We start from the raw sequence: 24,593 nt of genomic DNA on the forward strand, positions 1-24,593 counted from the left end.
GGAAAATATAAAGTGTTTCCTCTTTGTTGTATTAGTGGGAGGAGGTAGATATATTTCTTAAAATGCCAAGTTTAGAAAAACCAGAAGCAACATGAAGGTAAGTAAATTGTGGTACTGTCATACCAGGACACGTTATATAGCCTGTAAAATCATGATTTAGACAAATATGTATTGTATAGGAAAATGGTCATGATGTCTGACTAAGTGAAAAAAATGCAGACTATAAAGTAGGTGTAATGTGATAGTATTTTTATTTAAAAAACAAAAACAAAACATTCTCATTGTATGATTTCTATCTTAATAAGATAAACCAGGGGAAAGATTTCTTTAAAAGTAAGACTAAAACACTGTCTTTTCAAAAAACTTTTGTCCCATTGAAAGTGGGGGTCAGCCTGCTCACAGCTCTAAAGTCAATAAAGAGGCAAACGGGTGCAAAGGAAAGGTTGCTTTATTTTGGAGGCCAACAACCTGGGGGGAAGGGCGGACTCCTGTCCAAAGGCCAACTCCCCCCCCCCCACAGATAATCAGTGGGCAAGAACTTTTACAGGTGGAGGAAGGGAGCTACATGCAGAAACAGCACAGTCAGCTCTAACCATCATCTTGAAATTGGTGGTGTGGTGCTCTGATCAGTGTCATCTTGATTGTTTTAAATATAGTTAATCTTCAGTTCCAGGGTCGGTTTGTTCCCGTTACTTTGAGGCTAGGTCTCGGAATTGTGGCAGTTTATGTCATGGCTACAGTCTGGTCATCAGCTAGTTAACTTCTTCCACCTCATGGGGGTTTCAGTGTCTATAAAACAGCTCAAAGGATACGGCTCAGAATATTACCTCTAGCCCTTGAAGATGAACTAAATATTCCTTTGACTTTGCTTAATGACTAAACTATTATTATTTAGTCTTGTTGGACTGTTTTCCTTCCTTTTTTTCTGCATTTTCTCACTTCTCTGATTAAACTTATACTTTGGCTAAAGTTTTTCCACAGACAAAAGGCATGGGGGGCAAGGACCATAGAGTCCTCCTCCATTTCACCATCTCATGCAGCTCAATAGTGTTCCCAATCATTCTGGCTTTTTTCCCCTGATCTTTTAGTCTGTGTGGCTCACAGACGCTTTTGCCATGACTATTTGGCCAAAATAGGAAGTAGGGTGTGCAAGCCTTACAACACAAGTGACCCAGCACCCCATAGCCTGAACCTGGGAAGTTCAAGGGTTCCAGAGCCAGGAGCATATAAAATAAAGAAGGAAAGTGAGCAAGTTGCAAACATCTTTAGAAAAAAAGCATTTTTTTTTTTTTCCTGACCTCAGAAATAATGCTTCTGTCTTATTTCATCAAGAATGAAAATAGGAACTTCCCTGGTGACATGGTGGTTAAGAATCTGCCTTCCAATGCAGGGGCCACGGGTTCAATCCCTGGTCTGGGAAGATGCCACATGCCGTGGAACAACTAAGACCGTGTGCTACAACTACTGAGCCTGTGTGCTGCAGCTACAGAAGCCTTCGAGCCTAGAGCCCATATCCCATAACAAGAGAAGCCTGTACTGCGAAGCCTGTGCACCGCAATGAAGAGTAGCCCCCGCTCACCATAACTAGAGAAAAGCCCACGTGTAGCAACAAAGACCCAATACAGCCAAAAATTTTTTAAAAAGAAAAAAAAAGAATGAAAATAGCCATTGGCTTAAGATTGCAATAGATTTTTTTTAAAATCATTTTAAAGAAGTGTCCTTGTAACCCAGGCTTTCAAAAGTTTTTATTTAAAGATGTTTTTAAATTATAAAAGAAAAAGACCCAGATGCATCCTATCACATAGTAATTTTAAAAATCACCCTCTAATAATTCATTATTATAAGTAATCCTAGCATGAAAAACCCTGTACATGAAGCCAGTTTGGAAGATGTGTAGTGGGGCAATGAAGAACAGAACTTAACTCCAAAAGGACTAGGGCCCCAAAGTGGAAAAAGGAGAGAAGCCCTAGCAAAGAAACAGTGCCGTGAAATCAGTCCTGTGGGGGAAGGGTGCAGTGTGTGTTATCGGTTGATCAGGAAGGGAGAGGCTGAGGCAGAGCCCCAGCCCAGGTGGCAAGGCTGAGGATATACTGGGGGGAGCTTGTTTATTGGGCAGGAGTAGAGTGGAAATAAGAAAGGAGATCCTTGAGCACATGTTTGTAAAGTCACCCTGAAAGCCCAAGTGCAAATGGGACATCATTTCTATTGGGTGAATAAAAGTCAATACTCCCCAGCCACTGCTCCTTTCGTGTGGCATCCTAACACACATGCAGAAAGGTTGATGGTAAGAATTTGAGGGAGGTTAAGATTTTAGATTCATAAGGATAGTAAATGCTTTACCCCCAACTCCAGGTAGTTTTTTGTGTTATATTTCTTGACTCACTGAAGATGTAATCTCTTCAATTTTAGCCACTGGCTCACAACACTGTTTTTTAAGTAGCCAGTGATGAGAGAATTCCATAAACGTGGTGGGGGCTCGACCTGGCTTACTTGTCGGATCTCCTCGTGCGTATTAACTAAATGGAAATTTTTATATTAAATCTGGAAAAGTTTGGATTTTGACTCACAAGATTATTGACTTTCACAGTGCAAATATTTTTAAGTAGGGAAGGGACATACCCAGTCAACAAATCTTTGTTGAAGTGACTTATTTTGTTAAATCTGAGAAATAAACTTGAGAACCATGACCTGGAGGAAGTTTTAAGATGAGCTTAAGAGAGGAAGGAGAGTGAAAGGTGTGTAACCAGAATACTAAGAAAAAGAACTTTCTAAGTGGGAGAGGGGGTGTAAGTAAATCACAACAGTTATGTATAAAATGAAAAAAATCTGAAAAATCCAAATGTCCAAAAAGTAGAGTAATAAATGCAAAAATAGTACAAACATATAAGGATTTTTAATATAATTATTCAGGTATATTCTAATGAGTGGGAAATCATATGTTATGTTAAAAGGGATATCAAATGTATATACCATACAATGTGATTTCAAACATGTAAAGTAAAACATGCAAAGGAAAAAAGAATTAAAATATATCAGCATATTACCAGTGGTTATTCTGAGAAGTGAATTATAGATGGGTTTTTTTTTTCCTTTATTTTTCTTTATTTTCCAATTTTTCTATACCATACATATATTACTTTTGACAACTGGGGGGAAAGGAAGGTTAGGTTCTTTTCTCCTTTTTAACCTTTTTTTAGCCCAGTAGTATTATAGTATTTGTAAAATGCCACCCCCACCCCCCTTTTAAGATCTCTTCATAAATTTCTTACTATTTAGTGGACAAGTTCTAGAGAAATGATGAGCTCTACCCAGGCTAGCATTAAAATGGTTGTCTCTCAGTCAGAGACTTTTCATCTCTGCCATTCATTTACTAAGCTTTACCTATACCTGCATTTTTTTTAATGGATGACCATAATGATACTACAGCGAAAGGTTAACATTTATGTTTTCCCCAACGTAAAGACTCAAAAAACAGGCCTTTGTTTAATCATATTTGACATATTTAATAAAATAAGCTGAGTTAGAAGCCCAATGTATTCCAACTGTGACAACTAAAAATAAATATATTTTCCTCCATGGTTTTCAGGTGCTTAGCAAACTTTACCAATAGTCTTTCATTGCTTTGGACTCATTTATAGACAGGAACTAATACCAATAATAGGAATTGCAGGCTAATATACTTTTTTTTTAACACATCTAAACTGTGAAACAAACATGTATTTCTTCTGTTTTTTCAGACATCAGGAGAAAGAGGTTTCTTCTCAATGGAAAAGTTATTCATCTTATCCTAGAGTAAAGAAATAAGTGAACAAATACGTAAGTTTTTACTTTGGGGAAATGCTTTTTAATCCCAACCCCGTTTTAATCTAAAATTGATTTAATTTTCTCAACAGTGCTTCCTTTGGTAGAGCAGGATATAAAAGCCATACCCATGTGACTCCAGTGACTGGAGAAACCTCATCTTCTAGACCCTCATTGCTCAGAGCATCGTGCCTGGACCAGGGGCAGCAGCGTCTCCTGAGACCTGGTTAGAAATCTCAAATCCCAAATCCCACCCCAGACTGACTGTATCAGATACTGCTATTCAATAAGATACCCATGTGATTTGTAGGCACATTAAAGCCTGAGAAGTGCTAGGCTAGACAACTTTATTATTATTATTATTATTTTGTTGTTACATGCCACAGAATAAGAAGGAAGCGATCAAAGTAAACGACTCAGTCTTGTTAGAATATGAAAGCAGGAGATGCTGCATAGTCACTAACCAAAAATTGTTTTAGAATTTAGAGCTATAATTAGATGATCATGATTCTAAATTTAAATTTTAAATGATGTGTATTAGATGTTGGAGAAGTCACAGCTACCATGATGGCATTGTTCATGAGAAAAAGGAAAAACGCACAAGTGAATAGGAAAAAGATGACAGTGAGGATTGCCCAAATTATCCACCTAAAACACACTTTATAGATTTGTATTCCAAGGAAAATCTCTCTTTGAAAGCATCAGTGCCAAAGTGTATATAAGATATGCACAACATTTCATGACTCACATACTAAAGTCAATGGGTTCCCTTGTTTTTCCTTGTATTGTTTACATTCTGTTTAATTTAGCAGTTCAATTAGGGAAAACTATATACTTTTGTGGAGGGAGAGACGTGTGGGGTAGCAGCAAGAAGGTTCTGAACATACAGGAGGCAACAACATGTATGTATTTCCTGTTTCATCACCTATTGGTCATTCTTGTGACTAATAGCAATTGGGTACCTACCGTGCCAGGCACTGTGCTAAGTGCCAGACACACAGTGGTGAGTGAAAGAGACATGGGTCCTGCCTTCATGGGGCTTCTGACAGTGTCCGAATTAATACTGATCCATTTTTTAAAGTTATCTGTGGGTTTTGTTCATCTATATTTCTGTCTTTCATCTAACTTTTCTAATTGATAACAAGAAACATCTAATTCTCAGTTTTCAGTTACCAACTGATTCTTATGGGTTCATCAGTTGTGATTTGTATAGCAGATAGTAGCAGTTTATATGGTGAAATGCAGGTTACCTGCAGAGATGAAGCTAAAACACGCAACAATAACAGTTACATACTGTCACATGATCACTGCAAGGGCTTGACGTGGGCTGGAGATAGAGGGCTGGGGGCTGCTGGGAAGGTAGTGTGGATGACTATCAACGAGCAGAAGCTGTGAACAAGTTTCTCCTAAACTGTATGGGTGAAAGTAATGTAATTATGGTCAAAAATTAAACACATATTTTCTATTATATACCCCAACTGATAAATCAGGTAATCTGTTACACTTCTATGTCTTCAAATGAAGGTAATTTGTTCTTCAAACCAGTCTTATAATATGGCATTTAGAGAATCATCTTTAAAATAAATTGCTTTGTGAGTTTTCTTGGAATGATGGATTTGCCCGCTAGAGCTGGGACCTGACAAATTGGGTGGAAAGTTGAAATAAACAGCCCCCACCGGGCAAGTGTCCCAGACTTGGGTTGAACAACGATTACTTCAGGACACTCACGTCTTTGTGGATTTTGCATGTGGTTGCCTCCCAGGTTCCTAACCCTGCATTCCCAGGGCCCTGCATTTGTGCCTGTTTAACCACTACTATGCCACGCTTGTTTTCTGATGAGTGAATTCTCTGCCCTGATGGCCCAGAGGTTGGAGCACAGTCTTGGAAGTCAGATGGAAACAGGTTTGCAGTTCTGGCCTCACTACCCCCTAGACATAGGATCTTGGGTAATGTAATATCTCCAAGTCTCTGTTTTCTCACCGGGAAAATAGAGATTAAAACCCTCATCTCACGTGACCCTGTGGATTACATAACTAGAAAAGACTGCCATGCCTGGCACATGGTACATGGTGGCTGCTACTACTTTATTATTATTAAGCCCTGGTCTCTGGTCTGGTTCCTTTTTGCTACATGAATCCCCTTAAGTAACAAGGTTTTTGTTTGTTTTTTCACCTTGTATCTCAGTCTTCAGTGGCTGTATTTTCCTCCTCCTGAATCCATATTCTGGAGGCTTCCTCCCCGGGGACCCCCCTCCTTTGTGGCACTTGAGCTGAGCCCTCACCCCACTCCAGAGTCACCAGAGAGCCCAGCTCCTGTGCACGGTTGGCTCACAGAGTTGGTGATGGTGCCTAGTGACTTCTACTCCCTAGCTGAATGACTTGGGTAAATTATTCAAACCTTTCCGTGCCTCAGTTTCCTCATCTGTGAAATGAACTGTACTTGTTTAATGTGATTGTTGTAAAGATTTAATAGATAATATATATGAAGAATCTAGACTATGAAGTCCTATAATATAGCATTTGCCAGTATGACTCATACCTTGGTTAAGGGGACCCAAGCTTGGCACTTACCCACTTTTTTCTTCTCAGCCCAGGCTTCCCTCCCAACTGTAGAGCTGTTTTCAGGACTTATAGACCCAACCGCATGTCCCTACACTATCGAGACACTGCTTGTGCTTCCACGTCAGAACCCCTGCCTTCTCCACCTCCTGCCACAAATATTGCTGGCAGACAGCTGGCTGGACAGCGAGGAATGAGTAATAGTTTTTTCCCCAGACATAATGTCTGTGAGGAACAGTCTACGGGGGCCAGCCTGGTGGCCTCCTCCCTAAAATAGGGTAAAACTAATGGAAACTGGCAAAGCAGTTGCCTATTCTTCCTGCAATCCCTCGTCTCCCTTTCCTCACTTCCACTAGTAAACACAGATCATCTGTTGAGAAGAAAGGACAGTGCGAGATTCCGCCTCACCGAGTCTGTGAGCTGGAGAGTCTCCCATGGATAAAAAGGAAAGGGAAGAGTCAGGGGTATAACGCAAGCATGTGAACTTCCATTGTATCCGTGGGGTAAATTGGTTCCGTGAACTATTACTGTTTAGGTTCTACAGTGAGGCAGTGTAGCTAAACTACAAGTAACCTGAGAGAAGCAAGTCAAAAGAAGATTGGATGTTGACTGAAAACTGTAAGTAAAGCATACACCACTGGTTTATAAACCTCTCAGTCTTCTCCATGCTGGGAGTGGAAATCAAGCGTATCCGGGTCTTACTTCTCAGCCCTCCGTGCCTCGAATAGTACTTGGCTTGTGGCAGTAAACTGTTTCTGCTCGGCAGTCCTGGCTTCAAGCCTCCCACAGGGAGATTCCTTTTAATGCTCCAAATCCCTTCCAGGGCCACTGTCAATATTTTCAAAAGCAAGATGATGATTATTAGCTTCTCTTTTCAGCACAAAGTGTTCTTAAAGTATTTACTTGGTGATTATTTTCTTCAGCCATTTGGGTGGAGGTTTATTTGATTTTATTGATCAAACCACCCAAGGTCTTTAGTGTTGGTTTAATCTGTCATTCTAGTTCATTCACTGAATTATTCCCTATGTAATTAAACCTCTACAGTGCTATTAATTGAACCTGCCCCTAAAGAAATAGATGAAAAGCCAATAAAGAAATACAAGTAGCAAAACACAGAGAAATCAGGAATAGTTAATATATGGACTTCATCAGTCATTCTTATCTGATTCTGCTTTAACTCCTAGAAGCACAAATATTTCCAAAGATAACATAACCCAAAGTTACCAGATTAATTCATCCAATAGATCCAACAATCTTCTAAACTAGATGCTGTTTAATCTCCCCCCTGAAAGAAATAGTAAACTCACTGGAAAATATCATAGCAAAATATTTGTAATGTTATGTCTACACATTGTGCAAGACAAATTATAGTCCTAAATCCTGATACACTCAACGTGTATTGGTTTAGTAATGATTCACACTGGGCTTTTCTCCATATCCTAAAATCACATGTTTAGATTCTGGGAGTCAATTAACAAGCATTTAGTGAAAATCTACTGTAGAAAACTGTAACCCAAATCAAATAAAGAAATTAATTCAAATAAGTGCCGTAAGTTGTTTTTCTCATTTCTGAAGCTTCAATGTCCATCCCCAGTATTCTCCACAGATCCAAGGTGGCCCTCTGGCATGTACACTGACATGATCCCTCCCTAAAGGAGTCTGTACCATGTAATAAGTAGGGGCACACCTTGGAATTCAGAGGAGATCTGGATTTCAGTCTCTGCTCTACCACCTAGCAATTCTATGACTTTGGGCAAGTTATTTAATCCACTATATTTTAGTTCCCTCATGGGGATGACAATAATATCTACCTTGAAGGATTATTATAGGATTTGGATGAAACGGACATAAGTGCTTTGTACTCAGTAAATAGTAGCCACTGTTTTTTATAGGGACAACGATTTTCCTGTCCAAGCGTGGACTCAGATTCTATTTCCAGAGGCACAGTCACTGAGCTAATTCACCAGGCTGAATGTCAGTCCTTGCCCGTCCTTCCTGGCTCCTGAATGGAGTGGCTGGAGCTATCTGTCAAGATTAGTTTCCTCCCTTTTCTTCAAAGACCTTCAAGGAAGACTTCACAATCTCCTTCTTCCAAGACCTTACCAAGTTCAAGCTTTAATCTAATGTAAATCTTCCCTTACTGATCAAGCCACTTTCCTTTTCTGCCCCATCTAGAGATAGAAAAGGGTAATAAACGCTCAGATGTAGGAGTCCACAAACATTTATTTAATACCCCCTGTGACACCCTGTGAGACCAAGGAAATAGATTTATATTTGTTCCACCTTGTGGGAAGGTCTGGTAAATGGAAAACAGTTAAAAATCCAGAGGCAGAACTCTGTAGTAAATCCACATCAAATTAGACAGAACTGTACTAGTCTAATTTAGTTGGCTCTTTCAGATGCAATCATATTTACAGTTTAATGGAAATAATACCTGAAATGTAAATGCATATGCCTAGAAATGCCTGCAAAAAAACTCTCAAAATAAAATACTGTTATGCATAAGTATTTACCGTACTTGGGGATAGAGGCTATTGGAAAAAATGGCATGACTTTGATTTGATGGGATATTTGGATGCAGATGTTACGGAGAGTGATATATTCAACTGGAAGAAAAGAGGCCCAGAAAGAAGCGTGGATACCCTTTCAAGTAGTGGCTTCTTTAAAGAGAAATTCAACTTTCTCAGCTCTGGGCAGATGCTTTCAAGGAGGAGGAAGGAAGACAAAGTGGAGGTGGAGGGGCGCAGGGAGGTGGGGGGTGGGGGATGGGGGCAGAGAGACCTCAAGCTGCCAGCTTAAACGGAAAAGGAAAAGGGTGGCAGGCACCAGACAGAAGCTGAGAAAGGAATCAAATCCTTTCTCGAAGCCTGGGATCTTATAGATTCTTCTTCTCTCTCCTCTTCTCATGCCCCCAAACCTCTTCTACTCAAAAACCTTTTTAGGTGTGTTTTTATCCTGAATTTTAAAGTTATGAAACCAAGTCTTTCTGCTGAAAATTTTAGCCAATGGGATCTGACGGGTCTATCAGAGAAGGTTCCCTTTAAAAATATTTTTTGTTTCCTTCAGCTGTCTCTGGACTGTGGATAAGGAACATGAGAGCTTGAAAAGCCAGTTTAGAAACATATTGTCTATGCTTTCTTTGTGTAAACAAGGTCAGAGGAAGAAAATTTTAAGTAATTTAAATTTATGCTTTGTGACTTCTAAGCTCTGTAGAATACGTGTTTGTAATTATCTTGACATGCCTTTGGTGTCTAGTAAGTTCCTTCCATATTGTAGGTACAAAAACACTTTTGTTGAATGAATTAATGAATAGCAAAAATATCCACACTTGCTGGGTAACATTTCACATTTCTTAATAAACAAACTAGACTCAAAGTTAAGTTTGCATGCATTCAGGCACATATAGACACAAACTAATGCATTTGGCAGTACACTCCTGAAATTCATCAGGAAAGGAAATGTTGTACAAGAGAAAACTAGTGAGCTTCATTGATCAAATTTTTCATGACTACTATAAACTCTGCAGATTTTAGCCATAAAAATACAAAAGTCTTTGCAATTTGAAAACATTAAATTAGTACATTAATTTCCACATGGTCCTCTACAGAAATTTTTTGAAATGTATAAATAGTTTTAAAATAAATGGCAAAATGAATGCAATAGTCCCATAATGTATTTCTCATAAACCTACCTCTCCTCTTTAAAAAGTTGTAAGGAGGGGAAAATCTTCAGGGAACCACTAAGAATATATGAAGTATGATGTTAGCTAAATTCTTACTTATCCAGAAAGTTCCATAGGTTACCCAAATTCCATTTACATCTGACAGCAGATCTGATCAGAAAACTGCATATCTTTCTTTCAGGATGATGATAGCCTGTAGATCCAGCCCCCTGTGCTTATCTGACAGGAATGTGTAAAGCCTCTGAAACCTGTTCTACCTCAAGTTTGAATCTAAACCTGGAGAAGATTGTGACAACTTTGTTGTTACTGAAGAAATACTATTTGCTACTAATACAGCCTCAGCTTCCAGAGCTGCAAAATGGGAATAATAATGAAAAGGATGGAGAAAAGGGACAAAGTAGGTGATTAAATAGTTAATCCCACTGAGGGATCATAAGTAAAGAAGAAAGTATGCGAGGCCCCTCTAAGTTCATGATTACTCAAGAAAGCAGACTTGCTTAACAACAAAACCAAGCATGAGACATGCCTCAAGACAGTAAAACAATGGTGGAATGAGACCCACATCCTGCCCAGTGAGGTCAATAATTTAATGATTCTCTACGTGCACTAAAAACAAAAGTATAAGTGACATTATATTGAAACCTGAGATGATTTACCATATTTTAGTACGTTACCACCTTTTGCTCATTTCCTTTGCTCCATGATAGTCCCAGTTTCACCATGTAGGGACAAGAAAACTCCTGCCCAACGTGGAGGAGGAACTGATGATGGAAGCTTGATGTCTACCCTCCCCATTATTCCTTTGATTATAAAACCGTAGCCCACTAAGTTCTTGGAGTGGCACTCTCTTGCCTGCCCACTTGTAAATCTCACAAGTGTCCTATACTAATAAACCATCCTCTTATCTGTCACTTTGCCTCTCACTGAATTCTCTCTACACCAAGAGAGAAGAACCTACACTCTACTAAGTCCTGAAACACATTCTGCGGTTTCAATAAGAGCATAGGGTTGTTGCAAAGATTAGAAGAGGTAATTTGTAAAAACTTTCATGTCCAGGAGACACACTGTGAACGATGGCCAATATAATAAATAAATAACATTATTAATTATTACTACTGCTATCATCATCATTATGTAGAGAGATACCCTTTACCTACTTATGCTTCACATCCTCTCTGAACCCATATAGCTCTACATCAAGAGTCTGGAAGGACCCAAAAATGCAGAGAAGGGAAGGCTTAGAGGGCTGGAAGTCCTTTTTTTGTTGTTGTCACTGATGCCATTCCCCAGACCCAAGTCTGGAGTGCACAGTAACAACCACCTGGGACATATTGGCCATTTCAAGGCCTTCATGGCTCTTACTAACTGTTGTCATAACATGACCACAAGAACAGGTGAGATAGCTCAATCACCTGAGGGTCCCATACTGAACAGCTTTTTCCTGAGTCCCTTTCTGCTACCCAAATAACAATATTCTAAAATAAATGTAATGTTCACTCTGTTAAATATCCTTAAAACCTCACTTCTGGATCATCTGACCTTTGGTGATTTTGTTGAACCCAAGGAGAAGAAACTTTTGACCTTTTGCCAATTTCATTCAACCAAAGGAGAAGGAAAAAAAAGGACAGAAATAACTTAAGTCCACTTCTTTGGGGTATTTCCATCATTGTCATCATTAACGCAATCAAAAATAAAACATTCTTGTATTTCATTCTGTGGAATTGAAAACCACAGCCACAGAAAGGCAGAGAATATGAAAATGCAGAGGACTTTGTATCAAATGAAGGAACAAAATAAAACCCCAGAAAAACAATTAAATGAAGTGGAGATAGACAACCTTCTATAAAAGAATTTAGAATAATGATAGTGAAGACGATCCAGGACTTTGAAAAAAAACTGGATGCAAAGATCAAAAAGATTCAAGAAAGGTTTAACAAAGACCTAGAAGAATTAAAGAACAAACAAACAGAGATATGCAACACAATAACTGAAATGAAAAATACACTTGAAGGAACCAATAGCAGATTAACTGAGGCAGAAGGGCAAATAAGTGAGCTGAAAGACAGAGTGGTAATAATCACTGGTGTGGAAAAGAATAAAGAAAAAAGAACGAAAAGAACTGAATACAGCCTAAGAGACCTCTGGGACAATGTTAAACACACCAACATTCTCATTATAGGGGTCCCAGAAGGAGAAAAGAGAGAGAAAGGACCCGAGAAAATATTGGAAGAGATTATACTTGAAAACTTCCCTAACATGGGAAAGGGAATAGCCACCCAAGTCCAGGAAGTGCAGAGAATCTCAGGCAGGATAAACCCAAGGAGAAACATGCCAAGACACACAGTAGCCAAACTGACAAAAATTAAAGACAAAGAAAAATTATTAAAAGCAACAAGGGAAAATGACAAATAACATACAAGGGAACTTCCATAAGGTTAACAGCTGATTTCTCAGCAGAAACTCTGCAAGCCAGAAGAGAGTGGCATGATATATTTAAAGTGATGAAAGGGAAGAACCTACAACCAAGAATACTCTACCCAGCAAGGATCTCATTCAGATTCGATGGAGACATCAAAAGCTTTACAGACAAGCAACAGCTAAGAGAATTCAGCACCACCAAACCAGCCCTACAACAAATACTAAAGGAACTTCTCTAAGTGTGAAACACAAGACAAGAAAAGGACCTACAAAAACAAATCCAAAACAATTAAGAAAATAATAATAGGAACATACATATTGATGATTACCTTGAATATAAATGGACTAAATTATCCAACCAAAAGACACAGACTGGCTGAATGGATACAGAAACAAGACCCATATATATGCTGTCTACAAGAGACCCACTTCAGACCTAGGGACATATACAGACTGAAAGTGAGGGGATGGAAAAGGATATTCCATGCAAATGGAAATCAAAAGAAAGCTGGACTAGTGATACTCATATCACATAAAATAGACTTTAAAATGAAAAATGTCACACGAGATAAGAAAGGACACTACATAAAGATCAAGAGGTCAATCCAAGAAGAGGATACAACAATTATAAATATCTATGCACCCAATATAGGAGCACCTCAATACATAAGGCAAATGCTAACAACTATAAAAGAGGAAATTGACAGTAACACAATCATAGTGGGGGACTTTAATGCCCCACTTACACCAATGGACAGATTATCCAGACAGAAAATTAATAAGGAAACACAAGCTTTAAATGACACAATAGGCCAGCTAGATTTAATCTTCTCCAGGATAGATCACATTTTGGGTCACAAATCAAGCCTCAGTAAATTTAAGAAAAGTAAAATTGTATCAAGCATCTTTTCTGACCCCAATGCTATGAGATTAGAAATCAATTACAGGAAAAAAAAATTGTAAAAAAAACCCACAAACACATGGAGGCTAAACAATATGCTACTAAATAATCAAGAGATCACTGAAGAAATCAAAGAGGAAATCAAAAAATGCCTAGAGACAAATGACAATGAAAACACAATGATCCAAAACCTATGGGATGCAGCAAAAACAATTCTAAGAGGGAAGTTTATAGCAACACAATCCTATCTCAAGAAACAAGAAAGATCCCAAATAAACAATCTAACCTTACACCTAAAGAAACTAGAGAAAGTAGAATAAACAAAACCCAAAGTTAGTAGAAGGAGAGAAATCATAAAGATCAGAGCAGAAATAAATGAAATAGAAACAAATAACACAATAGCAAAAATCAATAAAACTAAAAGCTGGTTCTTTGAGAAGACAAACAAAATTGATAAACCTTTAGTAAGACTAATCATGAAAAAGATGGAGAGGACTCAAATCAATAAAATTAGAAATGAAACAGGAGAAGTTACAAAGGACACCACAGAAATAAAAAGCATAATGAGACTACTACAAGCAACTATATGCCAATAAAATGGACAACCTGGAAGAAACGGACAAATTCTTAGAAAGGTATAACCTCCAAGACTGAATCAGGAAGAAATAGAAAATATGAACAGACCAATCACAAGTAATGAAATTGAAACTGTGATTGAAAATCTCCCAACAAACAAAAGCCCAGGACTAGATGGCTTCACAAGTGAATTTTATCAAACAGTTAGAGAAGAGCTAACACCCATCCGTCTCAAGCTCTTCCAAAAAATTGCAGAGGGAGGAACACTCCCAAACTCATTTTATGAAGCCACCATCACCCTGATACCAAAATCAGACAAAGATACTACAAAATAAGAAAAATACAGACCAATATCACTGATGAGCTTAGATGCAAAAATCCTCAAGAAAATACTAGCCAACAGAATCCAACAACACATTAAAAGGATCATACACCATGATCAAGTGGGGTTTATCCCTAGAATGCAAGGATTCTTCAATATATGCAAATCAATCAATGTGATACACCATATTAACAAATTGAAGGATAAAAACCACATGATCATCTCAATAGATGCAGAAAAAGCTTTTGACAAAATTCAACATCCATTTATGATAAAAACTCTCCAGAAGGTGGGCATAGAGGGAACCTACCTCAACATAATAAAGGCCATATACAACAAACCCACCAGAAAACTGCTTGAGCTAATCAATGAATTTGGTAAAGTTGCAGGATACAAAATTAACACACAGAAATCTCCTGCATTTCTATATGCTAACAATGAAAGATCAGAAAGAGAAATTAAGGAAACAATCCCATTCACCACTGCAACAAAAAGAATAAAATACCTAGGAATAAACCTAACTAAGGAGGTAAAAGACCTGTACTCAGAAAACTATAAGACACTAATGAAAGAAATCAAAGACGACACAAACAGATGGAGAGGTATATCATGTTCTTGGAATGGAAGAATCAACATTGTGAAAATGACTATACTACCCAAAGCAATCTACAGATTCAATGCAATTGCTATCAAATTACCAAGGGCATTTTTTATAGAACTAGAACAAAATATCCTAAAATTTGTATGGAAACACAAAAGACCCTGAATAGCCAAAGCAATCTTGAGGGAAAAAATGGAGCTGGAGGAGTCAGACTCCCTGACTTCAGACTATACTACAAAGCTACAGTAACCAAGACAATATGGTACTGGCAGAAACACAGAAATATAGATCAGTGGAATGGGATAGAAAGCCCAGAGATAAATTATGGTCAACTAATCTATGACAAAGGAGGCAAGGATATACAATGGAGAAAAGGCAGCCTCTTCAATAAGTGGTGCTGGGAAAACTGGACAGCTACATGTAAAAGAATGAAATTACAACTCTCCCTAATACCATACACAAAAATAAACTCAAAATGGATTAAAGACCTAGATATTAAGGCCAGAGACTATAAAACTCTTAGAGGAAAACATAGGAAGAACACTCTGACATAAATCATAGCAAGATCTTTTTTGACCCACCTCCTAGAGTAATGGAAAAAAAACAAAAATAAATAAGTGGGACCTGATGAAACTTCAAAGCTTTTGCACAGCAAAGGAAACTATAAGTAAGACAAAAAGTCAGCACTCAGAATGGGAGAAAATATTTGCAAACGAATCAACAGTCAAAGGATTAATCTCCAAAATATATAAATAGTTCATGCAGCTCAATATCAAAGAAACAAACAACCCAACCCAAAAATGGGCAGAAGACCTAAATAGGCATTTCTCCAAAGAAGACATGCAGATGGCCAAGAGGCCAATGAAAAGATGCTCAACATCACTTATTATTACAGAAATGCGAATCAAAACTACAATGAGGTATTACCTCATACCGGTTAGAATAGGCATCATCAGAAAATCTACAAACAATAAATGCTGGAGAGGGTGCAGAGAAAAGGGAACCCTCTTGCACTGTTGGTGGGAATGTAAATGGGTACAGCCACTATGAGAACAGTATGGAGGTTCCTTGCAAAACTAAAAATAGAATTATCATATGACCCAGCAATCCCACTACTGGGCATATGCCCAGAGAACACCATAATTCAAAAAGACACATGCACCCCAGTGTTCAATGCAGCACTATTTACAATAGCCATGACATGGAAGCAACCTAAATGTCCATCAACAGATGAATGGATAAAGAAGTAATATTCCATTGTACATATATACAATGTACATATATACAATAGAATATTACTCAGCCATAAAAAGGAATGAAACTGGGACATTTGTAGAGACACGGATGGACCTAGAGACTGTCATATAGAGTAAAGTAAGTCAGAAAAAGAAAATCAAATATTGTATGGTAATGCATATATGTGGAATATAGAAAATGGTACAGATCAACCGGTTTGCAAGGCAGCAATAGAGACACAGAAGTAGAGAACAAACATATGGACACCAAGTGGAGGGGGGAGGTAGGGGTGGGATGAACTGGGATACTGGGACTGCCATATATACATTACTAATAAGAAAAAAAAATCAAATTGTACACTTAAAAAAAAAGAAATAAAACATGTTATCATTTAAGTTGCTTATCTGCAGAACAAATGCCCCTCAATAGATGGTATGATTGAAACCAGGAGATGAGTTCAAGATCACTGCATTTGACCTTCAAGAAAAAGGTCATTTGCAATATTGAAAAGAACAATTTCCCCACACTTATGGAAGCAAAAGCCTAGCTGGGATGGGTGAAGGAGCAAACCATAAGTAAAGAAGTGAAGACAATGGGTCAAGCGTACTTACTTCTAACATCTAGGAATAGCTGCTATAAAAGTCATACAAGCCCCTCAAAGTTTTATGCAGAATTATGGGTGTATGTGACAAGGTGTGTTTCCAGCAAGAAAGGTCATAGCTTTCTTCTGATATTTAAAAGAGTCTGTCACTGAAAACCTTCTTCTAGAAGGTCCAGTGGCTGACCCAAGCTGCCAGCACTCTGGGCTAGGCTGGAAGAGTGTGGTACTCTTCCTAGGTGCTAGCTTCCTGTTCTGCCCAAGGACATGGGGCTTCCAGACATTAAAACAAGAAGAAGAAGAAGAAAAGAGAAAGAAAAAATATAGCAGGTTTCCATTTTTTCATCAATAGAGCCCTTTAAAACGTAACCTTACAGAATCATTTCTCAGCTTTAATAGATTTTTCTAGATGAAAACAGCATTTCTGTGTGCTCTCTGGTGGATGTTATAAGAAATGCAGCTCCCCATGCAGCCCAAGCATTCTCCAATTTTATATGAAGAATATTTGAAAAGATTGCCTAGAAAAATGATTTTTATAAACCGAATAATTTTTCCTAATCATTTAGACTGTCTCATAATCAAATGTATCCATTAAGAATAATATAACATCCAACTAGTGTATAAATCAGCTTTTATGTAATCTCTGAAAACAATGAAGGTGACCCCAAAAATAGACTTAAATATTCTTTTGAATCATCACGGAAGTAGTATATGTAGATTGGGTTTCAGAGAAATAATTTAGTAGGTCGTTCTGCATCCATCCATAGAGTTCTAACTCTAAGACTTTAAACTGTACTTCAAGACACTATATGAACAAAATTAGCCATTTAGTTCATTTCTTATGGGCTCTCTTTCCATAAGAATGGGTGACACAAGAAGGCCTGAAACATGTTTCTATACTGGTTTTAAAACAAAAAGTGGGAAAACATTTTTTAAAGAAGAAAAAAAAGACATTATAAAGCTATAGTAACAAAGACAATGTGGCATTGATATTGAGATCAAGAAATAGATCAAAGGGACAGAATAAAGAGTGAAGAAACAGCAAAAAACAAAAAAAAAAATGTAAAGTAGGAAAATATGTCATGGAGTCTGAAAAGATGTATCCCTGGGACTGCAGCATCTGCTGTTAGGAATCCTTAGCGAATTTGGGTCCCACCAGCCTGTTGTTCAACAATCCTCCTCAGAAAATGTCAAGTTCTCTGAGTACAGGAGTCGTGTCTTACAGTTCTTCTATATCATCAAGCAACTGCTGGTACCCAAGAGGGTTACAATAAAAACCTGATGGTTTGAAAAGCATGAAATATGCACCTAGTAATCACTGAGAAGGAACTATGAAAATGAGGGGCTCCGGAAGTTTCAAAATAACATTTATGAGGGATTCTTGAGAGAATATCTTTTTTCAAATGAACCACCAGTGCGAGCTATCAATGCTCAGGTCATGTAATTCATATGCTATATGTATGTGGGATAACATCCTTGGATGATTTGACCTATTTAAATGACTTAGATTGTTCTGGGTCAGTGATTTGCAAAGTGGGGTCCCTGGACCATCATCATCAACATCACCTGGGAATTTGGTAGAAATGCAAATTCTTGGGCCCCACCCCAGACCTTCTGAGCCAGTTACTCTATGGATGGGACCCAGCTATCTGCTTTTAACAGGTAATTCCCAGGTAATTCTGATGCAGTCTAAACTTTGAAAACCACTGTTATTGGTCATACTTATATTGATAAAGATTGGGGCACTTGGAAAAAAATTCTACTCATCATTAAATAGAAATAACTCCACCAAAAATGTGGGACAGCAATACAACTACTGATACCTAGCTTATTTTTTTCTAAATACAACTATTTATTTGCACATAGGCAAAATAATTATAAAACTAGCCAAGAATTTCCCAGGGACCCATTTTTCTTTTAATAGTCATGGTTTTGCAATAAATAAAATAATCACTCTGCCATCAAACAAGCAATTTTATATCCATTTTGCAAATATCCCTCATTTGCTACTGAGATTACCTGCAGGTGGATGTTTAATGTGACATTCATCTCTCTTAAAATAAAGTTCTTCTTCCAGTACTTCCTTAATTCTCTTATGTGGCTCACAATATAAAAATTTCTTCCCTATAAAGAGATTGACAAAATTGGTTACTTATCATAAATTCTGCCAAACCTTCTAGCCATTACCTACACGAATAACTATTTTTTAAAGAGACAAATCCTTCCATACAAATAGCAGATGAGTCACCCTGCAGACTCTATTTTGGGAAGATCTCTTTCACTGTTAACTTTTAGTTTTGGGGGGAACTTTACATATTAGGGTTAAGTTTCAAATACCTCTTTTAGGAATTATGAAGTAATATATGGAGTTTTCTTCATTAGCTTGAAGAAAACTTTCATTTGTTCAATAACTGGGACTTCCCTGATGGCACAGTGGTTACGAATCCATCTGCCAATGCAGGGGACATGGGTTTGATCCCTGGTCGGGTAAGATCCCACGTACTGCACCACAACTACTGAGCTTGCACTCTAGAGCCTGAGAGCCACAACTACTGAAGCCCACTTGCCCTAGAGCCCGTGCTCTGTAACAAGAGAAGCCACCATAATGAGAAACCCACGCACCGCGATGAAATGTAGCCCCTGCTCGCCGCAACTAGAGAAAGCCTGTGCACAGCGACGAAGACCCAACACAGCCAAAAAATTAATAAAAAATAAATAAAATAAATACATACATTAAAATCTTTAAGAAATAAATAAATTCTTATTAAAGATGTACTCTGTGCCAGGCATTTGGGGCAGAGGACACAGCAATGAATAACAAAGATAGAGCTAAACATAAGGTCAGACACTATAAAACTCTTAGACGAAAACATAGGCAGAACACTCTGTGACATCCATCAAAGCAAGATCCTTTTTGACCCACCTCCTAGAATAATGGAAATACAACCAAAAATAAACAAATGGGACCTAATGAAACTTAAAAGCTTCTGCACAGCAGAAGAAACCATAAACAAGACAAGAAGACAACCCTCAGAATGGGAGAAAATATTTGCCAATGAAGCAACTGACAAAGGATTAATCTCCAAAATATACAAGCAGCTCATGCACCTCAATATCAAAAAAGCAAATAACCCAATCCAAAACTGGGCGGAAGAACTAAACAGACATTTCTCCAAAGAAGACATGCAGATGGCTAACAAACACATGAAAAAAATGCTTAACATCACTAATCATTAGAGAAATGCAAGTCAAAGCCACAATGAGGTATCACTTCATATCAGTCAGAATGGCCATCATCAAAAAATCTAGAAATAATAAATGCTGGAGAGAGTGTGGAGAAAAGGGAACTCTCCTGCACTGTTGGTGGGAATGTAAATTGGTGCAGCTGCTTTGGAAAATGGTATGGAGGTTCCTTAAAAAACTAAAAATGGAACTACCATATGACCCAGTAATCCCACTACTGAGCATATACCCTGTGAAAACCATAATTCAAAAGGATACATGTACCACAACATTCACTGCAGCACTATTTACAATAGCCAAGACATGGAAGCAACCTAAATGCCCATCAACAGATGAATGGATAAAGAAGATGTGGCACATATATACAACGGAATGTTACTCAGACTTAAAAAGGAATGAAACTGAGTTATTTATAGTGAGGTGGTTGGACCTAGAGGCTGTCATTCAGAGTGAAGTAAGCCAGAAAGAGAAAAACAAATACCGTATGCTAACATATATATGGAATCTAAAAAAATGGTACTGATGAACCCAGTGACAGGGCAGGAATAAAGATGCAGATGCAGAGAATGGACTTGAGGACGTGGGGCAGTGCAGGAGGGCGAAGAGGAAGCTGGGACAAAGTGAGAGAGTAGTATTGACATATATACACCATCAAATGTAAAATAGATAGCTAGTGGGAAGCTGCTCCATAACACAGGGAGATCAACTTGATGTTGGGTGATGATTTAGAGGGCTGGATTAGGGAGGGTGGGAAGGAGTCCTGCGAGGGAGGGGATATGGGGATACGTGTATAAATACAGCTGACTCACTTTGTTGTAAAGCAGAAACTGGCACAACAGTGTAAAGCAATTATATTCCAATAAAGAGCTTAAAAAAAAAAAAGATACATGCTTGGAGCCCACAATCCAGATACACAATATAGAACACTCTAACAGAATTTCACCATCTTTTTTAAAGAATAAACCTGAATTGTAGTAGTCAGCCACTAAAGGACATATGACTTTTTCCTGTCCTCTAAACCTGGCCCCACAAGACACTACTGCTATAGTTGAGAATGGATTATTTGTTCTAAGAATTTTAGCTACATTTCTTCTGCTCACCCCAGGGAGCTCTGTGTCATCTGAGCCCATCTGTCTCTCCAATTTCTCCTGTCAGCTTCTCTCTCTTGCTCTCTGAGCTTCAGCCACATGGCCCTTCTGTCCACCCCCACATGGAAGCCTTTGTGCATTCTATTCTCTGCCTCATTTGGTGGGTGCTCAGATAGCCACCACTATATAATTCAAAGATATTTCAGTGGGAAAGCACCACATTTTATCTGTGTATATTCGGGAGCAGATGTGTGACTAGGGAGTAGAAGCTGTACAGAGACTGAGGACCTTTCCAAAAAACAGAGACCGAAGACCTTTCAAAAAAAAAAAAATGGAAATTGAATGGGTACTTTGTGCGCGCATAAATATTCTGTCTATACTTCGGCTGCCGCCCTAAATGATGTCCTCAGGAAGGCTGGGGCAGGAACTCTTTATTTGGCCCCACCCTGACTTTGTGAGCTCCTGAAAGTTTGGACATGCCTTAATTTATTACTCATTTCCCAGCAACTGGCCCAATGCCCAACATGCGAAAAGGACTCAGTATATGTCAAAATGACACGTGAATGCTTAATTCCACCTTTTACTCCTACAGCCACAGGGAATAAAGAACCTTTAAATCCCAGCATCTTTAACGGGAAAATTCCCAGACCGAATTTTAAGTTGGAGTAAGGAATTACTTAAATATACTGAATGCTCATATATATTGAATTCAGTTGCTCTAAATAAGGTCTCTGCATGCTGTTAACAGTAACAGGAATGAGGTATCACATTCAGGCATATCGTGGCTGATGCTGAGAGAAGAGGTCCTTTCACCGGGGCGGCAGCAGTTCTGCGGCTCCTCGGGAGGTCTCGGGCTCCTAAGAGAAGGGTGTGTGGTCCCCGCCGCTTCGGCCCAACCCTCGCTCCTCGGTTGTCCTGGCGCAGAGGGAGCCGCGCTGCTCTCTAGAGAGGCAATCAGCGAGGCGCTGCCGAAGGGCCGGGAACGGCTCGCCTTCCTCTTTGGCTTACTATTTTCAACTTCATCATTCCTTAGCACCTACTGAAGACCTGTGGGGCACAAGGGACTGTGAAATATCTGTAAATTTATGGAAGACTATGGATGAGCGCTTCAATCTGGCGCGGATTCAAGTTTCAACCAAGTTGGTTGTGCCTATGAACCAGAACTGCTTTTACTTATCTGAATGTTGTTTTTGTGTTTGCAGGTCAGGGAGGAAGCAACAGCAGTGTGTTAAAATGTGGTCCATGACTGTGATCCTAAAAGGATCAGGTAATCATAATTTATGAATTGATAATCCAAGAGATGGAACTTTAAGTGTTTGAAGGATTTTTCCAGCACTGAGTGACGATAAGAAAGTCAGTTCCTTTCCTCTAGTCCAGACCTCAGTTTCCTGGTTTGTAAAATGAAGGAACTGACAAAAATGATCTGCGTATTTTCGTGTGTGTATATAATTTATGTATTTAAAGATAAATCTCAATTTTTGTTATATGTAAAACAAATTTATATATTTTACACATTTTTATAATTTAAACACATTTTAAAATACATTTAAAACATATTTTACACATTTTTATAAATAAAATATAATTTATAATTTAATATTTTTAATATCATATGTATTGTATATACACACATAATTTTTTTCAATACCTTCCAGGGCAATGCCACTACCAATTAAGTTGGAGGCTACCTGGGCTCAGGTAGCCTTTTATGAAGAAGGGCTTGGAGAAATGAACCAGATGCCATCGCCACAAAACCATCACCCCTGTCTTTGCCAAAACAGCAGCTCCAGTCCCTCCCTCCAATACCTTTGCGGCTTCAGCTAGTTTCACTCCGGATTCCCCCAGTTCACCTTTCACCGCTTCTCCTCGCCCACGTCCCTCCCGCGGGGTCCGCGGCTGGAAGGGGAACTCACACTGCTTGCGGGAGCCGCCGCCTCCGGGCTCCCCGCGAGCCCCGCACCCCAGGCCCGCGGGCGGCCGAGACTGCTCCCCGTCGCGGCCCGCCTCGGGCACCGCCATCGCGGTCACCGCCTCCTCTCCCCTCATGCCGCCGGGGGCTTCTTCGCGGTGGGCTGCCGGCTGGCCTTCTCAGCTCTGCCGCGGGCCGCAGGGGAACGCGAGGCGTCTTCGGTTGCCATAGTGACTGTGCATCCTCCCCGCCCCCAGCCGCTCTCAGCGGGCGTCTCCAGGTGTCCCGGGCGCCCAGGAAGGCGCTGGAGCTGGGGAGCTGCGATTACTTACCGACCGAAGCAAAGGACTTTCTTTCCATTAATCTTTTTTGTTTGTCACGCCAGTTTCGCAAGGGAGGCTTTACTATTCCCTGGTAGGGTGACTGAGATTCAGAAAAGCTAAAGATATTGTCTGAGGTTACACAACTAGAAGCGGCACAGCCGGAATCCGAATTCAGAAAAGTCTGGCCCCAGAGGCCAAAGAATTGATCACCACCTGGAACAGATAGGGGCGGGAGCAAGGACTGGACAAGTTCTCTGGTTTCACGCAGCGTTAGCCTTGTCGTCTCCCACTCCCTGCTACACACACAACATGATCGAATAAATCAATCTTGAGGATTCCCAACTTTTGGATTGTAAGTTGTTATTATTATTATTATTAATAGTAAACAACTCTTGTAGTGTCCAAGCACTTTTGTATTCACAATCTATTTCAATCCGTATAATAACTAATTTTACAGATGAGGAAATCAAACTTAGAAAAGTTTAGTTTGAATAGCAAATGGGAAAATCTAGGGTTTTATTTGGAGCATGAGGTGCTTTTGTTTTGTTTTTGCAGTCATTTAAAAAAATGTTGTGGTGTTAATTTTGTGAAAGCTAAACGTGCAGAATTAACTGGTTCTACAGGTTTGTAGGCAAATACAGGGGACCCCATCTGCCTCCATTTTACCTCCATTTTACTCTACTTTTCACCCCTTTTGGCTGAATTTAGTATTCACAGCCATATAACCAAATGCTTATTTTGCTGCTTTTTTAAAAAAAATAATAAATTTATTTATTTATGTAGCTGTGTTGGCTCTTTGTTGCTGCACACAGGCTTTCTCTAGTTGTGGCGAGTGGGGGGCTACTCTTCGTTGTGGTGCGGAGGCTCCTCATTGTGGTGGCCTCTCTTGTGGAGCATAGGCTCTAGGTGTGTGGGCTTCAGTAGTTGTGGCACATGGGCTCCATAGTGGTGGCTCATGGTCTCTACAGTGCAGGCTCATTAGTTGTGGCGCAGTGGCTTAGTTGCTCCTGCGGCACGTGGGATCTTCCTAGGGCAGGGATCGAACTGTGTTCCCTGCATTGGCAGGGGGATTCTTAACCACTGCACCACCAGGGAAGTCTGTGCTGCTTTTTATATTTTTCTGTTTTAGGTATCATGCCTTGATTTCCTACTATGAGAGATGAGGATTTTGCTCTCTTCTATGCTTCCTACCTCACATATACCTACTGCATCTTCAAACTTCCAGTGTAGATAAATTGAAATTTTAGCTTTAGTGTTTTCATTACTATAGCTATGTAAACTGTAATCACAGATGAATTTATCTACCACATAATATCCTAGGGCTGCTTTTTCTTTCT

The 24,593-nt window shown here is 39.1% G+C and overlaps 1 protein-coding gene across 1 annotated transcript; it reads right to left on the bottom strand.

The window, feature by feature from the left end:
• Window positions 1-3,486: 3,486 nt before the first annotated feature.
• C9H11orf97 (chromosome 9 C11orf97 homolog) lies at window positions 3,487-23,108 on the bottom strand. Its single transcript, XM_057696033.1, has 4 exons — window positions 22,938-23,108; window positions 18,713-18,817; window positions 7,062-7,187; window positions 3,487-3,787 (listed from the first exon to the last, which is right to left on the bottom strand). Exons 1-4 carry the CDS (start codon window positions 23,068-23,070, stop codon window positions 3,783-3,785), a joined length of 369 nt encoding a protein of 122 aa, XP_057552016.1. The 5' UTR covers window positions 23,071-23,108; the 3' UTR covers window positions 3,487-3,782.
• Window positions 23,109-24,593: the final 1,485 nt, after the last annotated feature.

Source organism: Hippopotamus amphibius, chromosome 9, assembly GCF_030028045.1.
Source record: "Hippopotamus amphibius kiboko isolate mHipAmp2 chromosome 9, mHipAmp2.hap2, whole genome shotgun sequence".
In the NCBI taxonomy this organism is placed as follows: domain Eukaryota; kingdom Metazoa; phylum Chordata; class Mammalia; order Artiodactyla; family Hippopotamidae; genus Hippopotamus; species Hippopotamus amphibius.